A 22507-nucleotide genomic window follows, 5' to 3' on the forward strand; every position below is an offset into this window, starting at 1 on the left:
CCCCTGGTTTAACGATGACCTTAAGAAATCCAAGAAGCTCTGTCGCTCCCTTGAGAAAACTTGGAAAAAAAGACCCAAACACCACCACCCAAGCCGCCTTCAGAAACGCCACCCGCAAACACCACCAACTAATCCGGACAGCCAAGAAATCAGCACTCAAAGACCGACTAGACAACAACGCTCGCAACAGCAAGGAACTTTTCAACATCATCAAAGAATTCACCAACCCCACCGCCAGCTCCAACGACATCACCCCCTCTCAAGGCCTCTGCGACTCCCTCGCCTCATTCTTCCATGACAAAATCGGCGACATCCATAACAGCTTTGACAACCAACCCGTAAACCAATCCACCCCCCTCACCTCCGAACCTGTACCTCCTCCGAATAACCTTTTAGACTGGAACCCAATCACCACAGAAGACACCATTCACCTGATGAACTCCATCCATTCAGGATCCCCTACAGACCCTTGCCCCCATCACATCTTCAACAAAGCAAACTCCGTTATCGCACCCCATCTGCGAGACGTCATCAACTGCTCCCTCAACTCCGCCACATTCCCAGAAAGCTGGAAACACGCTGAACTCAGCGCCCTTCTGAAGAAACCCACAGCTGACCCCACCGAACTAAAAAACTACTGCCCCATCTCACTCCTCCCATTCCCTGCCAAAGTCATTGAGAAAGCCATCAACAATCAACTCGCCGCCTTCCTCGAAACCAACAAATCACTTGACTCCTCACAGTCTGGCTTCCGAGCCAAACACAGCACCGAGACCGCCCTCATCGCAGCAACAGACGACATCCGAACTCTACTGGACAACGGAGACACAGTCGCCCTCATCCTCCTTGACCTCTCTGCAGCCTTCGACACAGTCTGCCATAGCACCCTGATACAACGCCTAAGAAACACCGGAATTCAAGGAAAAGCATTGGACTGGATCATCTCGTTCCTCGCTGGAAGAACTCAGAGAGTCCGCCTCCCCCCTTTTAAGTCAGAGGCCTCCGAAGTCATCTGCGGCGTCCCGCAAGGATCATCACTCCAGCCCCACCCTCTTCAACGTTTACATGAGCCCCCTCGCAACCATCGCACCTCAACATAACCTCAACATCATCTCCTACGCCGATGACACTCAGCTGATCCTCTCACTCACCAAAGACCCAAACACCGCCAAAACCAACCTACATGAAGGGATGAAAGAAGTAGCCTAATGGATGAAGCACAGCCGCCTGAAACAGAACTCGGACAAAACGGAAGTCCTCATCTTAGGTGCATCCCCTTCCGCCTGGGACGACTCTTGGTGGCCAACGGCACTAGGAAAAGCCCCCATACCGACTGACCACGCACGGAACCTGGGCATCATCCTGGACTCCTCACTCTCGATGACCAGACAAGTCAACGCCGTCTCATCATCATGCTTCAACATCCTACGCATGCTCAAAAAAACATTTAGTTGGATCCCCACCGAAACAAGAAAAACGGTCACCCACGCACTGATTACTAGCCGTCTGGACTACGGAAACACCCTTTACGCCGGTATCACCGCAAAATTGCAGAAAAAACTCCAACGCATACAAAATGCTTCAGCCAGGCTCATACTAGACATCCCTCGCAAAGACCACATCTCCGGTCACCTGAAAGACCTGCACTGGCTCCCCGTCAACAAAAGGATAACGTTCCGTCTTCTCACCCACGCACACAAAGCCCTCTACGAACTTGGACCGGATTGCCTCAACACACGCCTTTCCTTTTACACCCCCACCCGCCAGCTGCGGTCGTCCTACCAAGCCCTCGCCGCCGTCCCGCGCATCCACAAAGCCACCATAGGGGGGGGGGGGGGGAGAAGATCCTTCTCCTACTTAGCGGCCAAAACCTGGAATTCCCTTCCCATCCACCTCCGCCTCACTCAAAACCACCTAGCCTTCCGAAAACAGCTTAAAACTTGGATATTCGATAAGTAACCCCCCCCCGCCCCCCCTTCCTCAAGCGCCTTGAGACCCTCTGGGTATGTAGTGCGCTATATAAATTCTGACTTGACTTGTATAATATTGTGTGACCTCCTCTGATGTGTCTGCAAAACGTACCTTTGTCCCGAAGTTTTGTCCTGAATGTTGACCCTTTGTCCTGAATTTTACACTCATCGCCCTGAATTTGCACCCATGCCAGTTGGTCACCCTAGTGTGCACTGACCCACGCCATTTAGGGCCAAACACTAAGTTTACAAAAAAAATGATGGATAGAATGCTTGAATTAATCTCAGTCACTGTTAATCATGACAGGTTTGAGAATCGAATGCAAGTCAGTGTCACTCATGCACTGACACCCACTTTCTGAAGAGAATAAAAACATAGACCATCCTGAACTAACATTATGTGAAATACAGTCTCTCACCATGAGACGATCCCCGCTGATCGGAGGAAAGTCGGGTCTTTTGCGGGGCCCGGGTTCGTTGCTCGTGTCCATAGCGGCTCCGGCGTCCCGTTTTCTTTTACGATTGCCGCTGCTCTTCTTGCGAGATACGCTGGTGAATTCCTCGCCGGTACTTCCTTCTCCGTCGTGCACCTCCATGGAACCCACGGCTTCCATCCTTCGCCGCTTCAACGGGCGTACAACCACCAACCACGAGCCCTGCCTAACCCAAGAGACCGAAGTACCAGCGTGTACTCCTATTAGGGGCCGGCATGAACATAGAGGAAGGACATCCGGTGAAACCCACGGTCCATGTTAGGACACATTCTTTAGAGCGTCTTGGCTGTCACCAACGACTTTGAAGAACGCGCAGTAGCTCAATGAAACACGAAACTTAGATCGTTTTAAAATTTTCTTTTCTATAAAGTATGTTCGAACCCAGAAAGAAGTTATTTATGTATCTTAATTTTCTCAGTAAAAATAAGCATTGTAGCGAAATATCAAAATTACAGCTTTTTTAAAACCCCTGATGGCGGCCATTGTAATGCAGTCGTTCAGCTACATCTACATACGAGCTATGGTGCATATGTCTTCATTGTATCCTGGACAGTTTCTCTTTCCCTGCTACTTTGTAACTATTCAAGATGGCCGCCACAGCGGATATGCTCGATTTCTGGCAATCCTAGTTAACTGCGGTCTAGTGTTTATAGCATTACTGCGACTAAAACATTCTTCGTCATTTAGAGTTGCCATAGACACTGAAGAGTGTTTCAGTTTTTGCTGGTAGGGATAGCGCACCAGTTCAGTTAGTCGTTCCTCTGTGTCCAAAGCTGAGGGCGGAGCGTTGCTCGTGTATTGTTGTCAAGAGCCAAGGCATAGGGTTACCGACTGCCATAACTGCCACCATGTGCAGCCCACTGGAGAAGCCGCAGATCATATGCCACATCCAGAAGTCGCTTAACTACACTGTCTTTGATTGCAAGTGGCTGCCGCGCAGCGCCCGTTTTGTTTGTTTGGGCAACTACCCGCGGGGCACCGGCGTACTACAGATCTACGAAGTCCAGCACGGAGAGGTGCAGCTGCTGAGCGAGGTCAGCACCACGGGCAGGGGAGGGGGGCACCGCGCAGCACAACAATGAGCTGACACCCCCTGTTAAGCTGGGGACTTTATGCTAGTTTTGTATCTTGTAGTTAATTCCACCTGTCATGCTTGGGCTTCAAATCGGGAAGGAGCACTTGGGTATCTTAGGTATAACTATTTTAGCACTGTCTTACATTAAAGCTGCGATTATGTAGTACCTATGCTTTGTGGAAAGAGAATTTGATGTATGCGCCACACCTCACACAGAAATCAAGGCGTTTTTATTAAAGACACGACTCTGTGACTCTAGTTTTTATCCCACTAAGTTGCAGTTCCTTTGTTTTTGAACAGTCTCATGCGCGAGGCGCTAAATACATTTTGAATAACGTTGTGTCTCCAGGCAGGCACAGGTGCCGCTTTTTCTGCCATGCCCCTCTCCAGCAGAGCTTGGCGTCTCGCTGCGGTTTCCATGACACCACCAGTTTCGCTGAGCAAGTGAGCTCAGCTGACAGTGGATCAACGACGCCTTTGTGGTACTTAAAAACATCACAATGCACTTTGAAGCTACGCTTCTCTGTCAGCAACACATTATTTCAGCACACCTTCGGTGAATTAATCCCCCCACGACGTCTAGATCTTTAAGTAGAACTGCTACACCACTATTTTGCTATTATCAGGTAGAACTAAGTGTCTTTTTTTTCTGAAATGAAATACTTGCAGCTCCCTTCTTGGAGTGATCAGGTTTTGAATACCAAAAACTGTGACATTTCACAAAAATAAAGACAACAATTTTTCATCAACCGAGTGGCACAGATTCACAGCACCTGGAATCACAGAAGAGTCACTAAAAAATAAACACAATGCCGCTTAAAAAAAAAAGAACATTGAGGTACATTTCAATTAAATTGGTTTCTTATACAGCTGCTAACTAGCCCTGCATTGTAACAAATAAAAACTTGCTTCCCACTGTTTTTAGTCCACCCTATCCAAAAACCGGAACAATAATTTGCTTAAATCTGCCAAAGAGGGACTGTCTCGGCAAACCCGGGACTCTTTACCCTACCTCTCCTACATGTCAGGACGCTCTTGGGCACAAGTGTATTACGGACATAGGGTCGAGTTTTTAAGTGGTTCACCTGCCTAAACCGCTTTGCATCCTGGTCATTTTTAGGGGACCAGGCTAAGTGTCTTGAAAATTAGCTGTTCATTGTATGAGATGTTGGCCTGATATTAAAATTAATTAAATTAAGTCTTGGTTTTTCCTACAAATTTTTCACTCTCAGTAGGTGGTTTGGAGTATAGGCTCATTGCAAGAGAACTCGCACACGATAAGTATTTTTCCAGCAGTATTTCATTCAAAGCTAGAAATGCACACACATTTGGAAAAAAGTCCACCAAACTTAGACAACAGGTAGCAACTCTCTCAAAGTCGCTGACTACAGCATGAGAGTAGAACAGTTTCAATGCTAGAACGTGGGACTACCTACAGAAGTAAACCAGGTAAGTACTATAGAAATTACCAGTAAACACATTTTACCTAGTGCATTATGCATACAGCATATCAGCTACATCATCATCTTTCCCTTTTAAAAAATGAAACTTGAAATCTTAAAACATGTAATAGTTCATAGTTTAAAAGTCTCTGTGGCACAGAAACAACACGGCTTGAGGTGCTCCTGTTTGTTGCTGCTGCGTATTCAATACCACCCTGCTTTAAAGAAGATTCAGATGTACATACATTGTTCATAACAATCATCCTCAGCTTCTATGAGCTATGAAGAGGGTGCAATAGAATCCGAATTACTCTTCGAAAAACAACAATCCTCAGAATCAAACGGGCTGAAACTCTGTATTCCGTAGCAGAAGACAAAGCGAAACAGAATCCATCATAGAATAAAAATGAAAAGTTTGGCCACTTTCACACCTTCCAAGCTGCTCATTGACTCTACCCGACCAATCAAAACTATTTTGATTTGAACAAGCTTAAGTGTCAGAAATAATTTTTGCTTGTTACGTTAACCAGACTTCTGCTCCGCTACCCCTTTCCACAAAGGAAAACGGAGCTTTTAGAAATTCCTTCTACTTGCACAGGAGTGGTAAATTTGGGAGTGACCTTTACGGATTTTGTTAGGTGTCCTGATCTTCACTCAATCACCAATGTTCAGATTAACTTCTTTTGCATGAAATCTCTTATCAAAATATAATTTGCTTCCTTTTTGTTTGTTTTTCACCCTGCTACTCACTTTATCCTCCACAACAATACCATCCCTAGATCTAGAGTGCTGAGCCCTAATCCAATCTTTACACAATTTCAATTTTGGATTTCTTTTCCTTAAAAGTTTCAAAAGTGAAATCCCTATTGTGCTGTGTGGTGTAATCAGTTAAGACCATAACTTCTCAGCCCTGCGAAGTCCCATGCATAACAGTAAGTGGAACACATTTTAGTGGGTGTTCCCCACTAAGATGCACACACTCACTCTCTCTCACGCTCTGGCCACTTGGAAAGCAAGCTAAATAAAAAATACATTATTTGATGGCTATGGACTGCTGGAAACTGTGGAGCCTCGTTTTCCTCTTTTGTTTCCTATATGATAATTGTGCAGTAAAGTGAAGAGATTCGAGCCCGTCAGCCCAGCGAGGTGCTGCTGTCTTTTTCCTGTAGCTTGAGTACCCTGCCAACTGCTTCAGTGCTCCCATGTTAGATAGCCTTCCAATGAAAAAAGACTCCATCATACTTTACAGTATAGTGCCCTGAGTTGAATTCCTATGAATAGATCTTAAAGTTCCAAGCAAGTCCTCCAGGTACTCTTGATTCAATGTACGCTGGATAGTGTGCCACGTTGGTTTGGTGCAGGATATCCATTAAGCACAAAAGCTTTCAACAGACTTCATGCGATTCCATGTTGCAGAGGGAATCTGTGCAGTCCGATCTGAAATGAACATGTTGAGTTACAGCTCAAACACTAGCTAAAGATCGGAGCAACTGCCTGTGTGGGAACGAAACAGTCCTACACATTTTATGGAAGTATGAAGCATGTTTGGGGAGCATGCTTTTGAAGAAAGGAGGTTGATGCTGTGAATCAATTTTTATTTGTGTATTTCTTTTAGGAGTTTAGAACAAATGAGGCTCGTGGGGTTGACCTTTTCGTAGTGGTAAGAAGAATGAAAAAGGATGGGGTTTTGTGCGTTTATTTGATAAACAGTCTCATGCATCTGTGACAAAAGGCCTGGTACACTGCATATATAGGTTAAATTATTGGTACAAATATGATGAAAGGCATACTAGAAGATCCTTCTCCTACTTAGCGGCCAAAACCTGGAATTCCCTTCCCATCCACCTCCGCCTCACTCAAAACCACCTAGCCTTCCGAAAACAGCTTAAAACTTGGATATTCGATAAGTAACCCCCCCCCCCGCCCCCCCTTCCTCAAGCGCCTTGAGACCCTCTGGGTATGTAGTGCGCTATATAAATTCTGACTTGACTTGTATAATATTGTGTGACCTCCTCTGATGTGTCTGCAAAACGTACCTTTGTCCCGAAGTTTTGTCCTGAATGTTGACCCTTTGTCCTGAATTTTACACTCATCGCCCTGAATTTGCACCCATGCCAGTTGGTCACCCTAGTGTGCACTGACCCACGCCATTTAGGGCCAAACACTAAGTTTACAAAAAAAATGATGGATAGAATGCTTGAATTAATCTCAGTCACTGTTAATCATGACAGGTTTGAGAATCGAATGCAAGTCAGTGTCACTCATGCACTGACACCCACTTTCTGAAGAGAATAAAAACATAGACCATCCTGAACTAACATTATGTGAAATACAGTCTCTCACCATGAGACGATCCCCGCTGATCGGAGGAAAGTCGGGTCTTTTGCGGGGCCCGGGTTCGTTGCTCGTGTCCATAGCGGCTCCGGCGTCCCGTTTTCTTTTACGATTGCCGCTGCTCTTCTTGCGAGATACGCTGGTGAATTCCTCGCCGGTACTTCCTTCTCCGTCGTGCACCTCCATGGAACCCACGGCTTCCATCCTTCGCCGCTTCAACGGGCGTACAACCACCAACCACGAGCCCTGCCTAACCCAAGAGACCGAAGTACCAGCGTGTACTCCTATTAGGGGCCGGCATGAACATAGAGGAAGGACATCCGGTGAAACCCACGGTCCATGTTAGGACACATTCTTTAGAGCGTCTTGGCTGTCACCAACGACTTTGAAGAACGCGCAGTAGCTCAATGAAACACGAAACTTAGATCGTTTTAAAATTTTCTTTTCTATAAAGTATGTTCGAACCCAGAAAGAAGTTATTTATGTATCTTAATTTTCTCAGTAAAAATAAGCATTGTAGCGAAATATCAAAATTACAGCTTTTTTAAAACCCCTGATGGCGGCCATTGTAATGCAGTCGTTCAGCTACATCTACATACGAGCTATGGTGCATATGTCTTCATTGTATCCTGGACAGTTTCTCTTTCCCTGCTACTTTGTAACTATTCAAGATGGCCGCCACAGCGGATATGCTCGATTTCTGGCAATCCTAGTTAACTGCGGTCTAGTGTTTATAGCATTACTGCGACTAAAACATTCTTCGTCATTTAGAGTTGCCATAGACACTGAAGAGTGTTTCAGTTTTTGCTGGTAGGGATAGCGCACCAGTTCAGTTAGTCGTTCCTCTGTGTCCAAAGCTGAGGGCGGAGCGTTGCTCGTGTATTGTTGTCAAGAGCCAAGGCATAGGGTTACCGACTGCCATAACTGCCACCATGTGCAGCCCACTGGAGAAGCCGCAGATCATATGCCACATCCAGAAGTCGCTTAACTACACTGTCTTTGATTGCAAGTGGCTGCCGCGCAGCGCCCGTTTTGTTTGTTTGGGCAACTACCCGCGGGGCACCGGCGTACTACAGATCTACGAAGTCCAGCACGGAGAGGTGCAGCTGCTGAGCGAGGTCAGCACCACGGGCAGGGGAGGGGGGCACCGCGCAGCACAACAATGAGCTGACACCCCCTGTTAAGCTGGGGACTTTATGCTAGTTTTGTATCTTGTAGTTAATTCCACCTGTCATGCTTGGGCTTCAAATCGGGAAGGAGCACTTGGGTATCTTAGGTATAACTATTTTAGCACTGTCTTACATTAAAGCTGCGATTATGTAGTACCTATGCTTTGTGGAAAGAGAATTTGATGTATGCGCCACACCTCACACAGAAATCAAGGCGTTTTTATTAAAGACACGACTCTGTGACTCTAGTTTTTATCCCACTAAGTTGCAGTTCCTTTGTTTTTGAACAGTCTCATGCGCGAGGCGCTAAATACATTTTGAATAACGTTGTGTCTCCAGGCAGGCACAGGTGCCGCTTTTTCTGCCATGCCCCTCTCCAGCAGAGCTTGGCGTCTCGCTGCGGTTTCCATGACACCACCAGTTTCGCTGAGCAAGTGAGCTCAGCTGACAGTGGATCAACGACGCCTTTGTGGTACTTAAAAACATCACAATGCACTTTGAAGCTACGCTTCTCTGTCAGCAACACATTATTTCAGCACACCTTCGGTGAATTAATCCCCCCACGACGTCTAGATCTTTAAGTAGAACTGCTACACCACTATTTTGCTATTATCAGGTAGAACTAAGTGTCTTTTTTTTCTGAAATGAAATACTTGCAGCTCCCTTCTTGGAGTGATCAGGTTTTGAATACCAAAAACTGTGACATTTCACAAAAATAAAGACAACAATTTTTCATCAACCGAGTGGCACAGATTCACAGCACCTGGAATCACAGAAGAGTCACTAAAAAATAAACACAATGCCGCTTAAAAAAAAAAGAACATTGAGGTACATTTCAATTAAATTGGTTTCTTATACAGCTGCTAACTAGCCCTGCATTGTAACAAATAAAAACTTGCTTCCCACTGTTTTTAGTCCACCCTATCCAAAAACCGGAACAATAATTTGCTTAAATCTGCCAAAGAGGGACTGTCTCGGCAAACCCGGGACTCTTTACCCTACCTCTCCTACATGTCAGGACGCTCTTGGGCACAAGTGTATTACGGACATAGGGTCGAGTTTTTAAGTGGTTCACCTGCCTAAACCGCTTTGCATCCTGGTCATTTTTAGGGGACCAGGCTAAGTGTCTTGAAAATTAGCTGTTCATTGTATGAGATGTTGGCCTGATATTAAAATTAATTAAATTAAGTCTTGGTTTTTCCTACAAATTTTTCACTCTCAGTAGGTGGTTTGGAGTATAGGCTCATTGCAAGAGAACTCGCACACGATAAGTATTTTTCCAGCAGTATTTCATTCAAAGCTAGAAATGCACACACATTTGGAAAAAAGTCCACCAAACTTAGACAACAGGTAGCAACTCTCTCAAAGTCGCTGACTACAGCATGAGAGTAGAACAGTTTCAATGCTAGAACGTGGGACTACCTACAGAAGTAAACCAGGTAAGTACTATAGAAATTACCAGTAAACACATTTTACCTAGTGCATTATGCATACAGCATATCAGCTACATCATCATCTTTCCCTTTTAAAAAATGAAACTTGAAATCTTAAAACATGTAATAGTTCATAGTTTAAAAGTCTCTGTGGCACAGAAACAACACGGCTTGAGGTGCTCCTGTTTGTTGCTGCTGCGTATTCAATACCACCCTGCTTTAAAGAAGATTCAGATGTACATACATTGTTCATAACAATCATCCTCAGCTTCTATGAGCTATGAAGAGGGTGCAATAGAATCCGAATTACTCTTCGAAAAACAACAATCCTCAGAATCAAACGGGCTGAAACTCTGTATTCCGTAGCAGAAGACAAAGCGAAACAGAATCCATCATAGAATAAAAATGAAAAGTTTGGCCACTTTCACACCTTCCAAGCTGCTCATTGACTCTACCCGACCAATCAAAACTATTTTGATTTGAACAAGCTTAAGTGTCAGAAATAATTTTTGCTTGTTACGTTAACCAGACTTCTGCTCCGCTACCCCTTTCCACAAAGGAAAACGGAGCTTTTAGAAATTCCTTCTACTTGCACAGGAGTGGTAAATTTGGGAGTGACCTTTACGGATTTTGTTAGGTGTCCTGATCTTCACTCAATCACCAATGTTCAGATTAACTTCTTTTGCATGAAATCTCTTATCAAAATATAATTTGCTTCCTTTTTGTTTGTTTTTCACCCTGCTACTCACTTTATCCTCCACAACAATACCATCCCTAGATCTAGAGTGCTGAGCCCTAATCCAATCTTTACACAATTTCAATTTTGGATTTCTTTTCCTTAAAAGTTTCAAAAGTGAAATCCCTATTGTGCTGTGTGGTGTAATCAGTTAAGACCATAACTTCTCAGCCCTGCGAAGTCCCATGCATAACAGTAAGTGGAACACATTTTAGTGGGTGTTCCCCACTAAGATGCACACACTCACTCTCTCTCACGCTCTGGCCACTTGGAAAGCAAGCTAAATAAAAAATACATTATTTGATGGCTATGGACTGCTGGAAACTGTGGAGCCTCGTTTTCCTCTTTTGTTTCCTATATGATAATTGTGCAGTAAAGTGAAGAGATTCGAGCCCGTCAGCCCAGCGAGGTGCTGCTGTCTTTTTCCTGTAGCTTGAGTACCCTGCCAACTGCTTCAGTGCTCCCATGTTAGATAGCCTTCCAATGAAAAAAGACTCCATCATACTTTACAGTATAGTGCCCTGAGTTGAATTCCTATGAATAGATCTTAAAGTTCCAAGCAAGTCCTCCAGGTACTCTTGATTCAATGTACGCTGGATAGTGTGCCACGTTGGTTTGGTGCAGGATATCCATTAAGCACAAAAGCTTTCAACAGACTTCATGCGATTCCATGTTGCAGAGGGAATCTGTGCAGTCCGATCTGAAATGAACATGTTGAGTTACAGCTCAAACACTAGCTAAAGATCGGAGCAACTGCCTGTGTGGGAACGAAACAGTCCTACACATTTTATGGAAGTATGAAGCATGTTTGGGGAGCATGCTTTTGAAGAAAGGAGGTTGATGCTGTGAATCAATTTTTATTTGTGTATTTCTTTTAGGAGTTTAGAACAAATGAGGCTCGTGGGGTTGACCTTTTCGTAGTGGTAAGAAGAATGAAAAAGGATGGGGTTTTGTGCGTTTATTTGATAAACAGTCTCATGCATCTGTGACAAAAGGCCTGGTACACTGCATATATAGGTTAAATTATTGGTACAAATATGATGAAAGGCATACTAGACATTTAGGGAATGCTCTAGTGCATATTTGAAGCAAATACTTATCAACATTGGCGGTGGGAGTGCTGCAGAAATGAGTTACTGCCTGCTACATCTTTGAGGATTAGTCTGGATATTTGGGTAATTTCTTCCACCATGTTCTTGAGGGAAGTCTCAATATTTGGAAATGCAATGAGTTCTTGGCAAAAAGAAAGTAAACAGGACTGGTGTTGATGCAGTATAACAAGCAGATCAAGTATTTATGCTGTTTTCATGGATTAGAAACACCACAAGCATCTCATGTTCATCTCTGCATGGACTCTTTCTGTGTGCTCGAGCCTCTGTTTAAGGCATGTTTCTTCTAATACTTGTCTTCCGAGTGTGATGTGGAGTGATGATAGTTTGTTCAAGCGATTTCATGTCTTACAAAATAATGGTAGCTCAGTAGTTTGTGCCACTACTTACGAGAACATTCCTTCACCTGGAGGTCACTGTAAAATTCCACAGAATGTATGTTGCATTTCATTCATTTGGGAATACTAAAATGAGTGCTAGTGATGGGTTCTCAGACAGTGTTACTGTCAAATGCATGGACCAGTCCAACAAAGCCATTTAACAATGTATGATACTTGTATGTTTTTTTAAAAACTTCACTTTTGCTATTAATGTACCAGACTGCAATTGTTTCACTAATTATAAATTTCTGTTTGCGGGTTCTATATTTTGCAAAAAACAAACTGAACAGGACAGGTTGCAGTTTTGAAACTAAGAGTACAGCACATAAAGAGAGTGATAGGAAGGGGATATGTAAGCACATGACTGAATTGCCTAGTAGTCCTGTGTATTGAGTGACTTTTATCCTTCACCAGTCCTTACTTTTTTATTGATGACCACTTTGTGTTATGGGCTGTTTAAAGATCACAAATTAATTATTATATTTCACAAAAATGGGTAAGTTTGTTGGAGGAGAAATCTGAGCAAGACAAGCATTTGCAATGCAATAGGTCTCACATTTATTAGAGTTTGAGCTATTAGCATTGTAAATCACAAAGCCATTTATTTATGTGTTGACCTAAAAAGGAGAAAAAAAAAGCCTAAGATGCAGCCAGACTGGGGTGTGGCTACGGAGGCGACTAAGATGGCTGCCTCCGACTAGAGCTCCACCAGTCGGGCGATGTTGGCAGCCCGATCCTTTACTGAGCGTGCTTCTATACACACCGGAGCCTTCCCTCTGTGATCGTGGGGCCAATCGCCGGTGACTGATGCCGCCGCTGCCACCGCTACACTTCTCCTGACGGCGCAGGCGCCACCGCTACACTCCTCCTGACGGCGCGGGCGCCGATGGCCCCGGCTTGGGCCTGCCTCCATCTCGGTGCCGCTAGAGACGGGGTGAGTCTTAGCCCTTTTCCTCCCCCTGCCATATTGCTTTTTTCTGCCCCCGCCTGCTCTGGGGCCTGATCTCGTGGCCCGCTGCCCGGTTCCCTCTCTCCCGCCTGGCCCCCACAGCTAGCACGGACCCCTGGGCCTTCGGGCTGCCGAAGCTGGGGCCTAGAGTGGGTGTGCAGGCCGGACCTGGTCGCGGGCTGCGGGGGAGGCGATCTGGGGTTGGGGCGGGGTCATGAGATTTGTGGTGGGCTTGGTGAGGTGGGCGATTGTGCTCCCCCCCTCCCCCCACCTTCGGCGCCTGGAGGGTGCCCTAGAGCCGGCTGGTCGTGGGCCTCCCTGGTCCCCCTCCCTCTCCCCCTCCCGGTCTGGGGCCTCTCTGGGTCGTGCCTGCAGGCCTGATCGGCTGGTGATTCTGGTGCTGCCTGGACTCCTGGATTGGCAGCCCGGCCTACCATTTGGGTCCATATTTGCCCCTGGTCCTGAGGGATTGCTGTGCCCTGAGCCCGTCCTGCAATTGGGCAGCTATTGACTGTATCGGACCGCCACATGACTCTGCCCTGTCCGCTCTGCCACAATACCTGCGATACAAAGGACACATCTGGCACTATTCTGGTCAGTTCTGCTGCTCCCTCCCTGTGACGCTTCCGCTTCTGCCGGCCTCTGCTTGCTTTGGGGATTTGATTTCGCTACTAAGCCCACTGAGCCTGCAGTATTGACCACGTGGGGTGTCTCTTCCCTGTCCTGGGGTCCGTGGTCCAGCGCTGCTCCGGCCCTCTGCTCTGGGTACACCTTCCACGACGCGAGCCCCACTAGCGGTGCTCCGGCTTGGTCACTTGGCTCGCATCTCTGCTTGGGCTTGCCAGCCATGAGGGTCAAGAAAGACCCCAGGCAGCCCAAGCTCCAATTTGACCAGCCTCCGCCTGCCACGTCTGATCCTGCGGGGGCCTCTGCTGCGGAGAACGCTCCCCTCAGGGAGAAACCACCTCGGCCTCCCTGGCTGATACCATGCTAGCCGAGATGAGGGCGGGGTTCAAGGCCCTGGTTGCCCGGTTCGATGACCTGGATAAGAAACTGGCTGACATGAACGCTAAGGTCCAGGGCCATGATCGGAGGCTTGATGTGGTGGAATCCAGAGTCTCGGATCTTGAAGATGGATCTTCCTCCTCCCCGAAGCGGCTGGAGAGGGTCGAGGTTGTTTTGTTTTATGATGGTCATTTTAGTTTGTTGACAATGAGGTTTGCGTTAAAAGATGTGGTACATATTTACACTGGCTTCCTTCTTTTTGTATTGTATATATGGTGCAGTTAGGAAATGGGCTCGGTCCTTCCGGGCTTTTGTTATTAACGTGGAATGTGCGTGGCCTAAATAATAATAGAAAACGTCGTCAGGTATTGAATTATGTAGCACGACATAAGGCTGATGTCCTCTTCATGCAGGAAACCCACTTGGCAGATATAGGCGCCAGCTCCATCGCTCCCCGTTGGGGTCCACAGAGGTTCTTCTCTACTTACAGTTCATATTCCAGGGGGGTTGCTATTTTGGTACACAAAAGACTCCAGTTTGCAAACCTGTCCACACAACATGACCCTGAAGGAGGATTCCTGATTGTCACTGGTATTCTGATGGGACATAGGGTTTCACTCATATGCGTTTATGGTCCAAACAATGACTCTCCCTTCTTCTATCACTCCCTGTTGACTCACCTCCTCGCTGTGGATACTGGGCTCTTGATCATGGGTGGGGACTTTAACCTCCTTCTGGACCATTCTAGAGACAGTACCTCTTCCACTCCTGACTCTAAACCCCATGCCCGTCTCGCCCTTCGTGAGATTTGCACGCAGTTTTCCTTAGTTGACATAGAGTCCCGTCAGCACGCACACCATCCTGCCTTTACCCATTATTCAGGGTTTCACAACACCTGGACCAGAATAGATTATTGGCTGGTCTCCCCCGGAATTGCTAGCTGGTTAGGGTCGGTACAAACTCTCTCTGGCACTCTTTCTGATCACTGCCCGGTTCTTCTTCCGCTATATATTCCTCGTGATGGGGGTTATGAGCGACAGTGGCGTTTTTCCCGGCAGGGCCTTGATGGATCCCGTTTTTAGCGAGGAGTTAGGCCAGGCTATTGAAGATTATTTTGACCTAAACACGGGCTCCGTCGACACGTGGGCGGTCTTATGGGAGGGCTTTAAGGCTTACATATAGGGTGTCTGCATTTCTAAACGTGCCATAGTCCTTCGTGATCTGCATTCCCCCTTAGATCAAATCGAGAAGAAAATCGCAGCAGCAAACCGCGAACTGCTCACCTCTCCCTCTGACTCTCTTACCGCCCACCGATTGGAATTATGCGTCGAGTTTCGGGATGCGGCCGACAGGGAGTTATTGTTTCTTAACAAACATTGTACGGCTTGTCGTTATGGGGAGGACGAACGCCCGGGTCGCTTATTGGCTAACACGCTACGCCCCCCCAGGGGCTCCACCTATATCATCTCCATGTCTGGACTTGACGGCTCCCCCGTTTATTCTGCCCCAGTGATCTGTGACTTGTATCTTACTTATTTTAAGACCCTTTATTCTTCACGCCTTTCCGGTGATATCGGTGGTCAGGAGGATTATCGCTCCGAGGTGGCGCTGGTGTATCTGGAGCGATACATGCAGGAGTTCCTTTTGACCCCCATCACCGCAGACAGTACAATTGAGGCGATCGATGCCCTGCGTGCGCCTTCTGCCCCCGGTCTTGACGGCTTTTCGGCTGATTTTTATAAAGCGTGCAAGGACCTTCTGGTGCCGGGCTTGGTCGAGGTCTATGCGGAGGCTTTGGAAGCAGGTGTCCTCCCCCCTGACGTTTCAGGAGGCGGTGATCATTTTACTGCCTAAACCAGGGAAAGACCCTATGCACTGCGGCTCATACAGACCACTATCATTGCTAAATTTGGACTATAAGATCTTAGCCAAAGTCATTGCCATTAGGCTATCCCTATTGATGGAATTTGTCATCTCCCCTGTGCAATCGGGCCTCGTCCCACATAGATCCACCTCGCTCAATCTTCGTACACTGTTCAGGGTATTGCACCGCATTGATCCTTCCACTCCTGCCGCCGCAATTTTACTGGACGAGGAGAAGGAATTTGATTCTCTTGAATGGACCTTTTTTCTTTCAGTTATGCCGGAATGTTTAGTGGCCAATGTAACCCTTTTATATACCAAACCCACCGCCCGGTTGCGCCTTAACGGCACCTTGTCTGACGTCTTCCCGCTGACGCAGGGCATCAGGCAAACCTGCCCCCTTTCCCCTCTCCTATTTATCCTAGCTATGGACCCCTTGGCGCGGCAATTTCAGGAGAACCACCTTCAGTGTGGGTTGCAATTCCGCTCTGGCCCTTTGTTGTTGTCCATGTACGCTGACGACATGGTATTATATGTTCGACAACCCCATGAAAATTTATCACCACTGATTCGGGAAATCGTACGTTTCAGCAATTTTTCCGGGCTCCATATCAATTGGCACAAATCGATAATTTTTCCGCTCACAACCGGTACAGCGCCTTGGGCATTTGAGTTTCCGCTGGAATGGTGCGATGACTCTATTAAATATCTGGGTATCCACATTCATTTAGACACTGCGTCTGTGATCTGTCTCAATTATGGCTCCGCTATTAATACATTGGATTCTCAGGTCACCCGATGGCTCCGTTTACCACTATCCATGGCGGGTAGAAACAATTATTAAAATGATAGTATTGCCCGCTTTTTGTATTATTTTAATAATATTCCAGTTCCTTAACCAAGGTATTTTTTATACAACTCTGCTCACTCTTGCTTCGCTTGATCTGGGGAGATAGGACGCCCAGGGTCAGTTGGAAGGTTTTAATCTTGCCAACAGACAGAGGGGGGCTGGGTGTACCAGATTTGTATTTGTATTATTTACTCGCACAGTGTGGATACGCATAAGCCTGGTTCCACCCGGACGCTCGCATACCATATTTGAGGCCGGAGGCAGATTTGGTTCTCCCGAGACAGCTTCTTACGATTCTCCCCACTGGCTTTCCTCGCGACCCCCGAGACATCCAGAGAGTATCCACCACATGCTGGGCTTGGATTAAATCGTATAGATTTTTGGGAATGGATCTTTTATATTCTCCAACCCTTCCACTGCCCAATGCCGCTTTCCTCCCTATTACCGGGGAAACCTTGGCCGCACGCACCATGGCGAAATTCAACATATGTACCCTCGGGGACTTGTTCCCGGATGGGCATGTTTTCTCCTTATCGGAGGAGGCGCGGTTTAGCGACCGCTCCTTTATGGATACGTTTATTCTCACCCGGATACGCTCTACGTTAAGGGCAAAATTCCTTTGGCCCCGGTCGAGACCCCTCCCCTCACATTAGTATTTCAGAACCCGAACAATGCGCACCTGATCTCCAAACTATATAAACAGTGTGGGGCACTCAAACCAATTGATGACTCTAGGCTCAGGGCCGCATGGGAGGGAGACTTAGGTGGACCTATTTATGATGATCAGTGGGCATATTGTTGTAGGACCACAACAGACGTTTCTTTGAACAGTCGTCACAAGATGCTTCAGTTTAAATTCCTTTGTCGGATGTATTTTACTCCGGCTCGCGCACACAGAATTGACAACTCCCGACCGCACCATTGTCGGAAGTGTCTTGCCCCCTTTGCTGATTTTGCACACTTATCCTGGACCTGCCCCAAAATACACCAGTATTGGCTAGATGTTCACGCCACCCTGGGTGACCTATTGTCCATGACGCTCCTTCCCACACCTGAAATTGCACTGTTAGGCTATGTTGCGAACTTCCCCAAGAAGGTTCGTAAATTAGCGGTTCTTGGCTTCCAACTGGTCAAAAGGGAGATTGCATTGCTGTGGGGCAGCAGGCGCGCCCCTACCCTTCGCTCCTGGTTGAATAGCTTAGCATTTTGCAATGTGAATTGTGAGGACTTCAGTACTTTACTTCCCACCTATTCCAGGCCAACTGACATTTGGGGCCCGTATAGAGATTATATTTACCGGCTACACTTAGCTCTGGCTTCAGTTACAGTCTGGCATTACCCCCACCGGTGTGGGATAGTTTTTCTCAGTCTCCGGTATGACAGAGCGGGGATATGATGACTGCATTTGTTGACTTTTGTCTTTATTTTTGTCAGTATTTATGAATTGCAGGTTTGCCATTTCTTTATGTACAGTATATTTGTTAATGTCAGTGTTTAGGTACCGCATTGCCCTCTCGTCATCAGGAAATATGTTTATATTTTAAATGACTTGTTTTTCGGATTTTTAGCACATGCTCCTATTTGCTTTCATATTGCAATCCCATTGTATGTTTTCTTCTTTCTTCCTTCGTTTCATGTAAATGGAAAATAAAAGTAAAAAAAAAAAAAAATGCAGCCAGACACATCACTTTAATGGAGGAAACGGAGCAGACACACAGTAGAGCTGTAAGATAGGGGAACCACAAAGGAGAACAAGCTAATGCCGATATTGCTATAAAAGTATACAAATGAGAAAGAAATGCGGCATCTGCCTGCTTTTTTTTCTATTTACTTACTTTTTTTTTTAGAAATTTAGCCCCACGTTCTTGGCTGCCCTTCCACCTTGCATGAAACGTTGTGCTTTCACACTACGTGTTACAAATGAGAATAAATCTGCATATACAGACTTGCTGCTCAGGAGACTGTCTCCTTCAGCAATCAAAGCACAATAATCCAAGCACAATATAAAACAATGAAATAGTTAAAACCTTCTGTTTTGTACACACTAAAGTGCTCCACCCAGACAAAAAAATGCTTGTTTTATTTTTTAGCGCAGGTCGTGTGATTTTGCTGCAGCACATAAAAAATATTCCTGAGTTCAGCAGCCCGATACTCTCTCTGAAAACACCTCGCATCTCACAACAGGGGCTCACTCTTCCCTGATGAAAGGGGGAGCGAAACATCACAAGCACCGGAACATACATTACTACAGAAACATGATGGTATTCCCACTATAAATAGTAAATTCGAAATGTCATTACAATAGGTGGCACACAGCACCAATAACACCCCAGCCCCCATCTGCTGGAGAACGTCCTCCCAGGGCGCCCCTAGTAGGTGGAGGTGCTGGATAGAAACCTATTGTCACGAGGAAGCTCTGCTCAAATACCCGCTCGTTCATTAGGGGCGGAGCCTGTGGGGTATCTGGCTGGAAATTAATCCGCTGCACCCCAGTTGCCTCTTGGAACTGGTTCCTCGCTCTCACCATTCATTTGTCTCATCTAGGCTTAGCAGTGCACGCTGGATGGAGGGCGGGGGGGTTTGTTTTCGCCTCTATAATGTCCCTTGTTTTGGCTTGGCCACAAGCACGCAAGTGATGCCCGAAAAAACACTTGCGCTGCAGCTGGCTCCAGGGGCTCACGTTTGTTAACTGGTCAAAATGGATTTTGCTTGGGATAAAACCCCATCGCATGCCCATTACTGAAAGAGGGCTGCGGCTAACCTGGAGTCCCCGCCAGCGTCACTCTCTGTTTATTACTCACTACCATTTTATCTTATTCTCATCTCCCGTTGCCAAGCCTTGTGGGAATTCCAGTTGGCCAGTTATCCGATGCGGTGACAAGATCTGCTTGGGAAATAATGGGTTTCCAGAAATCGGCTGCATTGGTACAAGCAAAGGTGGCCAGGGGAGTTCTGCTGGTTAATTGAAAACACAGGCACCGTTAGAGATTAATTATTGGCATCAGAAAGCAGGTAAAAGATGCACCTGAATTCCATTAGTGTATTCTGATTATTGTAATCAGGCCTCTTGATGTGGTCGACTCTTTTCACACACATTAGATAATAAAATCAGTGATCATTTACATCCGACTGAACTATCCCTTGCCACTTCTAAGCAGTTCTTAGTATTCATCTTACAGACCCATGAAGGATAAAATACTGAGCTGGCCTTCAATCTATTCAACTCTGTCTGTTGCAAGTAGATCTCTGTAACAGGCGCCAAAACCCCGAGATATCTAAACAGCTAAGTAATGCACTCGTTTTGGGTCCCTATGTTTCGTAGTTTAAAAAAATGTTGCCTGGGTGTAGAGTAGACTCTTTAATCTTGCTTCTGACAGGCCATAAGGAAGTAAATTGAAGTCTGCTAATAACAAGCACGGAATCAAAAACAGTGGTGCGTGCGCACCACAGAGGAGCAGGGGTGGAAATCTAAACCAGTGGTGCGTGCGCACCACAGAGGAGCGGGGGCGAACGCGCGCTGCTGCGCGTAATAGATACCGATGGGACTGGGCCGAGCAAAGGCGGGACAGGTGCCCCCCTTTGCCCAATTGTGTGCCTTTATTTATTTTTTTTAAAAACCACGCTAAAGCCAATGGCGGCCGGCTAAAGCAAAACCACACGCATAAGCGTGTGGTCGGCTTTCAGAACCCTGTACAAGAGGTCTCGCGCTGCGCGAGCAGTGCTGCGCACCGCAGCGCTAGGCACAAGACCTAAAAAACCAAGACACAATTGGCAAAGTAATGTAGATTTACTTAGATACTGCAGGGGTGGTCAGTCACCTTGATGGAGATGCAAACTGATGTCCGAAGTACTGCACGCAGGCAGTGAAATTTATAGGTAGAAACCACAAACCAAGTGCGTCACTAGACATAGTGACCTTTAGTAAATTTTGTGATGACAACCAGAAACCAACAGTGTGGGTGTAGGTTCTCTGTAATTTAAGCATTCAAAAACTTATGCTTATGTAACTGCAAAACACTTGGTCATATCTTGTTAAAATGCTAACCCGGTCAAGCTATCTGACCTTTATGTGTGGTTTCTGCAGAAGTGTGCACATGTGCGTCAGCATGTTCTAAGGTAGGATGAGATATCTTGTATCTCATCCTGTGTACGTGTTCTCAGGCAAGGATGTGATGAACCACTGCGCTTAGAGAGGAAGTGAGCCCTTAGGTGATATGTGCACATTGGCTCGTTCCCCTAGCACACAGCTTTCCAAACTTTCAATGTTGGTGACACACCTTTTCGACAATATTCATCTTGTGACATGGTGATGCGAACCAGCGAAGCGAGCGAGCCCGAACCACCTATGGGAGGGTTGGTGCATTTTCAAGCAAATTTGAGAAAGCAGGAAGGGTAATAAAGCAATTATGATCCTGTTCTAACAAAGAGAGTGACTGGCAAATCTGGATGTAAGCAAGGTTAGGTTTGTACCTGAAATAGGAATATAATCATGCACACATTTACACATGCCCCAGTGATTTACGGCACAAAAAGGGCGGGTGCACACACTGCCAACCCTTTCAACCATGCTCAAAGTCCACCTGCTGCCTTGCTGAATATGAGTTATGCAAAAATCCATTCAGGAAGGGGAGATTATTTGAGTGGTAAAACAGGTTTGACAGTACACCCTCAAGTAACTGAAACCATGTCTGCCCTGCTAGATGTTTCAAATACAACTGGCTTTAAACTCACACACAGCTGTGAAAAAACACGCAAAACAAATGCAGAAACCCTCGCAGGCAGACAAACACACTCAACAACTTGCACACAAAGAAAAAGGTTTGGAAACAAAAAAAACAGGAAGGAAAATAAATGCAGGTTGGAAAGCCTAAACATGAATGTAACCAGACAATGCTCCCAGGAGCACACAGCACAAACCAAGAGGTCCAGGGCTACAAATGGACGGCAACATGACCTGGGAGGCAGCTCTAAGACTGTGTACCATAGATGGCTGACTCTGTGTAATACCACAGTAGTGACAGTATTGGGAGTCCTGTAATAGCCCCTCGTAGCTGAGAACACCGTGTATCAATCCAAACGCGGTTCCTACGCACAGCGCACTGCGAATTGTCCCTGAGGTTTTAATTTAAATTGTAAACATGTTAAATCATTACATCCATCATTAATCAGAATGTTCCTGTGAGTTTAAAGAAACATTTAATTGATGATCTTTTTTGTTTCAAAAGAATATTATAAGCAAACAGAACATCTTCATCATCTTCATTCCATAAAGTGTACAAAGATACAAGTCTTAAATGCATTCAGATATACAAGATATTTGTCCTCAAAACCTTTTTTGTGATTCAATTATGGCAGACCCAATAGATTTCAGGTTGTGACACCCTTCATCAGGGGAAAGTGAAAGTGAATCTTCAATAATCTGTGAACTGTGGCCTCCTGCCAGAACAGTAAAGAAAGAGAAAAGAAAATGTATGAAGAATAATACACCGTCAAACTCCAAGTATCTGTGTTAGCATTCACTGTGCCAAAATGTAAATGCGACGTGACGTGCTACAGAGGTGATCCGATACATGCCAAACTGACATAAAGAGCTGTGGATGTGTCTTATTGTGCTCAAGTAGATAAAATGATCCACATGCCAGTCCGGGGGTGTAAGTGACCCCAGAAGCCACTTGTGACTCTTTAAAAAAACGTGCCG

The 22507-nt window shown here is 46.0% G+C and overlaps 2 protein-coding genes across 2 annotated transcripts in view; one reads left to right on the forward strand and one right to left on the reverse strand.

Annotated features, from left to right (window-relative positions):
- PNO1 (partner of NOB1 homolog) overlaps positions 1-2655 on the reverse strand; it is an 87474-nt gene extending 84819 nt beyond the window's left edge. Inside the window, exon 1 of the mRNA XM_086927582.1 lies at positions 2390-2655. Within this exon, the coding sequence (XP_086783708.1) occupies positions 2390-2584 (195 nt within the window). The 5' untranslated portion in view covers positions 2585-2655. The remainder of the gene's footprint in view (positions 1-2389) is intronic.
- Positions 2656-8099: 5444 nt separating this feature from the next.
- The window catches only part of DNAAF10 (dynein axonemal assembly factor 10), a 119154-nt gene continuing 104746 nt past the window's right edge, over positions 8100-22507 (forward strand). The window contains exon 1 of the mRNA XM_086927583.1: positions 8100-8433. Coding sequence (XP_086783709.1) covers positions 8248-8433 — 186 coding nt within the window. The 5' untranslated portion in view covers positions 8100-8247. The remainder of the gene's footprint in view (positions 8434-22507) is intronic.

The sequence above is a fragment of the Lissotriton vulgaris genome, chromosome 6 (genome assembly GCF_964263255.1).
Source record: "Lissotriton vulgaris chromosome 6, aLisVul1.2, whole genome shotgun sequence".
Classification (NCBI taxonomy): domain Eukaryota; kingdom Metazoa; phylum Chordata; class Amphibia; order Caudata; family Salamandridae; genus Lissotriton; species Lissotriton vulgaris.